At 46.8% G+C, this 5,354-nt stretch overlaps 1 protein-coding gene across 1 annotated transcript; it reads right to left on the reverse strand.

Moving 5' to 3' along the window:
- Positions 1–244: 244 nt before the first annotated feature.
- dmrt3a (doublesex and mab-3 related transcription factor 3a) lies at positions 245–3,735 on the reverse strand. Its single transcript, XM_041936199.1, has 2 exons — positions 3,316–3,735; positions 245–1,610 (listed from the first exon to the last, which is right to left on the reverse strand). Exons 1-2 carry the CDS (start codon positions 3,713–3,715, stop codon positions 589–591), a joined length of 1,422 nt encoding a protein of 473 aa, XP_041792133.1. The 5' UTR covers positions 3,716–3,735; the 3' UTR covers positions 245–588.
- Between the last annotated feature and the right edge of the window lie 1,619 nt (positions 3,736–5,354).

The following is a 5,354-nucleotide window of genomic DNA, read 5'->3' on the forward strand; positions in this document are numbered from 1 at the left end:
ACTTTTTGGTGGTATTTACTGTGTATTTTACATTCTATACTTTGTTAGATACTCTGTGCTATCCCACATTCACTCAAGAAACCTGCTGTATTTAATATAACGCTGCTCTGATGCTGAATTTAATTTGAAATAAAGGATGATTATCGAATAAGATCAAGCAAGAAAACTAATAAATCCATTCATCACACCAATCATGGGTGACATTGAAGACAACAATCTGATCCATTTGGAAAACTCGGATTTATTTGGCATACTCTTGACATGCATTGATGATCCTTACATCGAAAGTGTTCACAGTACTAAACATGCTTACAGGAAACAGGTGACAGGGTTTCAAAACAAATGCGAGTCTGTTACATTCATCCGTTTTGGTCGTGCCCACGTGACATCTTCAAAGTATGGTTTTACAGGATTACCATCACCTTATCAAAGGGTGATTGCTTGACATCGTTCAGTTCAAACGAGACACCCCAACCCCCTAAAAGCAAAAAAATAATTAAGAAAAAGCTTTACACACATTGGATGTCCCTTCACAATAATACGTTTTTGGTGTCCCCTGCTGCATTAGTCCATCATCAGCATCATCTTCTAGGTAGAGGAGTTCAGGATGCGGGAGTCCGCGGAGTCGGAGCGTTCTTCGTACTCCTCATCGGGGGAGTAAAGGCCAGATTTGGGTCCCAGCGTGCAGCCCTCCTCCTGGATGCTGATGCGCTGCTCCTCGGAGTTTCTGGAGGGGAGGATCGGGGAGCTGCGGAACACGGACGCGCCGGGGCCGGCGGGGGCTGCCGGGGAGAAAGGCGACACGTACTGGGCCGCCGAGCGGAGCTGGTACTGCTGCTGCAGGGCCATGGTATTCCACAGAGTCACGTCGTTGTGCACGAAGGGGCTGGCCTGGCTGCGCGTCAGAGAGTTGCGCAGCATGAGCGGGTAGCGCGTGGGCTGCGGGAAGGACGGGTGCTGCAGGGGGACACCCAGCGGGCCGGTGGACACCACGCCCGAGGCGGAGTCGGATGTGAAGCGGAGGGACTCGGGGACACGGAAAGCAGAGCCCACCGACCACTTTGCGGAGGAGGACACCGGGTGGTAGGAGCCCAGCGTGTGCTCGAACAGGTGTCCGTTCGAAGGCAGCACCAGGGCGTCCGGGTGCGGGTCTGCGTGCGTGTGCGCGCTCCCGTCAGGACTCCGGCTGGATAGCAGCACCTCGATGGCCCCCACCAGATCCCCCCCGCAGCCTCTGAGGATGAGCTCCAGGACAGGAGGCTTGTGAGCGGGGAAGATCTTCTTGAGGACCTCCAGCGGCGGCCGGTTGGCTCGGAGGCTGAAGGGCAGGTTGATGGAGCCGGCTAGGCCCTCGATCAGCACGCTCTGCTCCGCGGGGCTGACGGGGTACTTCTGAGGACTCTCGGGTTTGGCTTCCTTCTCAGTGCTGCCGGCTTTGGGGAGGCTGTAGCGGCTCTCCTCCGGGTGGGTGGGGGTTTCTGGAGGCTCCGGGGTGTAGCAGGAGTTCGGTTTGGAGCCTTCGGGGGAGCTGACCGGGTCCTGCTCCTTCTCGCTGGAGCTCCCCCCGTTTTCACCCCCTGACGCCTCATCGGGACCGTCCTCTGCGGGCTCTGCAAGGCGAGCGAGCGAACAGTCAGGGGACAAGTTTGGGCAGGAAACAGCGTGAAAACAAACATTCAGCTTTCTTTTCTGCGCACCTTCATGCAAACTCCTCGTCTCTGCAAGGCAGAGCCCCCCGCTGGAGGTTCTGCTCAACAGGACGCGCAACATGCAATTAATCGCCTGTCAACTTGTCTCCAACACGACGACTGATGCGGATCTACTTTATTTTGTCGTCTCCAAAGCTGTTAACACAAAGCGCTGACTGTGTGACGATGAGAAATCTGCCGTCGATGCCTTTTGAGCGCATTTTGTAAACAGATCGCTCGCCGCTCGGTAACATTTCATCCGAAGCTGACCTCCTGCGAGAAATATGGCGATTACATCGGCCTGGGCCGCTGATTACTGTGATCTTTAGAGCCACTCAGCTCCGTCTGTCAGGCTGAGGATGGAGCTGAGGTGGAGTCAGCTGAAGCGCCTGTGTCCAAATGTTTACGTCTCAGAAACAAAGCAGGTGAACATAGAAACAGCCAAAGTCCGCACTGTGAAAAGTTCAGTGGGTCAGTGATGACTGTGGGTATGTGGGAGGAAGATAATGAGCAACTAAATAAAGACAAATTTGCCCAACAACTAAATATTTGAAATACTGAAATAGGAACAGCTGATATTTAAGAAATAAAAAGGTAAAAACAGACTCCACGGGGCAAATGTTTTACTAAATAACATGGCTTATATAAAATCATTCTTTATAAAAAAAAAAATAAAAATGTCACGCGACATAAAAAATAATATTCTTCATGTGGCCTTCATGGCTCCAATAATTAGGCGGAAAATGGAAACAGCCAGAACAGTATGACCAGATGTTCTTTTCTTAATGTCTCAGAAATATAAACGAGGTTTGTTGCTTTTCTTCTTTTTCCCCCAAACATTTCTGTAAAAATGTCATGAAATAATATTTTTTTTTTACCTTCAGCACGAATGCGTTTGCTTCATAATAGTTTAACGTGTTTTTAGGCAAAACAGCGCACCGAGTTTTAATACAACTGAATTTTTCTGAGAAAGTATTTAATTTTGAATTTTGCTGTTTTCTAACGCTGTCGTGCTGCTGTAACATGAATTTCTCCTCCGAGGTCTGATGTTTCTCACCGCATCTCGATGATTTAAAAAGAAAATCAACATGGATCATTTCATATTAGCAAATGTCTCATTCCGAAATAAAGCAAAATAGAGAAAAAAGTGTCTGCGTAATTTTGTGTGCAAATGAAATAAAAACGTACACGATGACAGCATGTTCATACTCTCAGCACTCTGCGCTTTACCGTAAATACAACAATCCACAAAGTGTGCACAGTCAGCGCAGGAGGTTCAGATCAAATCTCTCTTCTTGCAGGGATTTTTCCTTATTTCCAATCAAAAGAGTTGGAGGTTTCTTTTGCGAGTTTGTGTGTGAAAATTGAAAATTAAAATCAAAATACAGATTTACTGTTAAAGCAGTCATGTGAGAATGTGGCACTTTGTGATTTATTCATTATTAATTCTTATTATTACTGCTGTTGTTGTTTATTAGAATAGTTTCAAATTATTTGTCATTATTTATGAGAACAAATTATTTGCATTTTTTCATTATTTTCATTCCATTAAATGAGGGTAAATATTTATCAGGAATGAAAAGCCACATCTTTCATCCTGCCGATCTTCTCCTCATTATTCTCCTACCTGTGCATGTTTGCGCTCCGGCCTGCGCCGGCTCCGTGCTGCTCCACCTCAGCTCCAGCTCCTCTGTCCTCGGCGGGGCTCCCTGGTTCCCCTCGCCGGCCCCGGGCATGCCGATGCCGGGCAGCACTCTGAGTGACTCCGGGATGAGGCTCTCCAGACTCTCGTTGGCCTGCTGCCTGCGGAGCGCCACCTGCGCCGCCATGACGCGCTGCCGCTCGATGATGAGGATGCATTTCTCGCAGGTGCAGTCCTTGAAGCGGCAGTAGCGTTTGTGACCTTTGAGCCACGACAGCACGCCGTGGTTCCGGCACCGCGCGCACTTGGGGGTCCTCTGGAGCGGGGCCCGGGGCTGAGACACCGGAGCCCCCATGTACAGGTAGGGGGACCCGTAGCCATTCATTCTGTCAGACGCAGCGTGTTTTCCAGGACGCACAAGTGCATCTGCGGAGAGGCGAGGCGGCGCGGGAGTGTTGTTGTCCGAGAGATGGAGGTGGATGGTGGTGTTCTGCCACATGCATGACAGGATGAGGGTAAGAGGTGTTGGCTTGTAGTGGAGGATCCACCTTTCCCCCGGCTGACAGCACAGATATGCATCAGGCTGACACGCACTTATGGAGACGAGTAACCAAACGCTGTCACTCGCGTCAAGGCGCCTGCACGCTGCAAAAAATGTCCCTGCGAGGCTGCAGTGGGCGGGAAAAAAACTGCCAGTGATGATCAGATATCCCCTCCTTTCTCTGTTAGGTTTACACGTTTGCAGAGTTCCCTTTAAACACGATGCAGTAACTTCCAAGATCAGGGAAACACTTCTGACAAGATTCAAGAAGATGAGAAACATTCTGGTCTACAGTGCAAACAAATAGGCTCTGCATGTATTTTCAGCGGTGTAAGAGCTCATCCTGAAATGAAACGCTGTGATTCTTGGAAGGCACATTCAGCTTCATCAATGAGAAGCTGCAACATCATCTTCAGAAATGGTCCCTGAAAAGGCCACAGTGCAGGACAGGACTGTAACATTTTACAGCTGAATGCAGGAAAACTGTCCCTGTATGAAAGCATTTATTAAGGGGTTAAAAGACTAAATGTAAAGCCAGGAGTCTGTGCATTTTGGACTGGCTCTTGAATAATCTAAAGCATAATGTGAAACAATACATCAGAGAATTGTTTCATAAATACATAAAAAGCCTAGTCCAAACTCAACTGTTTTACTCTGTTGATGCTAAATATAATAAAAGTGACACCCCAGCTGTCAAAGTTTGCCTTTTGTATTGTGATTGTATGCAGGAAAACAGACCTGCATGAAAAAATGAAGATGAAGTCAAAAGATTAAATTGGCACCTATTTGTAGATTTTTGGGGAATATGAGGAAGAAAATTTGATTTTATCAATTAATTTTATCAATTAACAGGCAACAAAACCTATTGAAATACAAAAACAGCATCATAAACACCTAAAAAAGGCACGTGTAAGCCTGTCATTTAAGTCAAAACTCAAATGCCAACTGAGTATCAAAAACATGACACCCCAGCTGTCAAAACTGAGATTTCATAGACAGCAAGCAGGACTCTCTGCATGAAACAGACGGCCATTGAAACATTTGTAATAATGCAGGCCTTATTTGAACAAGGCAACACAGGGAAAGAGGCTGAAATTTAAACTGATAATAGCACCGTAAGTACCTACAGTAAAAGGTGTGTGTTACCACAAGTCCAAAATCAACTCAGCAAAGTGAGCGATTTGACATCCCAGCACGATGACACACGATGTGCAGAAAAAAACAGCCCTACATGAAATAAGCAACCACAGACATTAAAAGACTCAATGCACAAGTGAGTTTGAGTTTTATAAAATATGGCATATTAATGTTATATTCAAACGTCCATATGGAAAAAAAACATGACATTAACTTGAAAGTTGCACCATAAATACACAACAAAATGAAGCGTGAACCTTTAATCTAAGCCTGTTTCACTCTGCTGAGGCCGAATATGAAAACACTGAAATCCCAGCTGTCAAAACTCTGATCTCTGATTTGGATC

The sequence above is a fragment of the Chelmon rostratus genome, chromosome 5, assembly GCF_017976325.1.
Source record: "Chelmon rostratus isolate fCheRos1 chromosome 5, fCheRos1.pri, whole genome shotgun sequence".
NCBI classification, from domain to species: Eukaryota; Metazoa; Chordata; class Actinopteri; order Chaetodontiformes; family Chaetodontidae; genus Chelmon; species Chelmon rostratus.

What these genes read in the sequence shown, in the direction of transcription:
- dmrt3a (XM_041936199.1), bottom strand. Translation starts at nt 3,715, where the DNA reads ATGAATGGCTACGGGTCCCCCTACCTGTACATGGGGGCTCCGGTGTCT. An exon ending in CGGAGCGCAAACATGCACAG is followed by an intron (nt 1,611 to 3,315) that starts GTAGGAGAATAA and finishes CTCGCCTTGCAG; the next exon opens with AGCCCGCAGAGGACGGTCCC.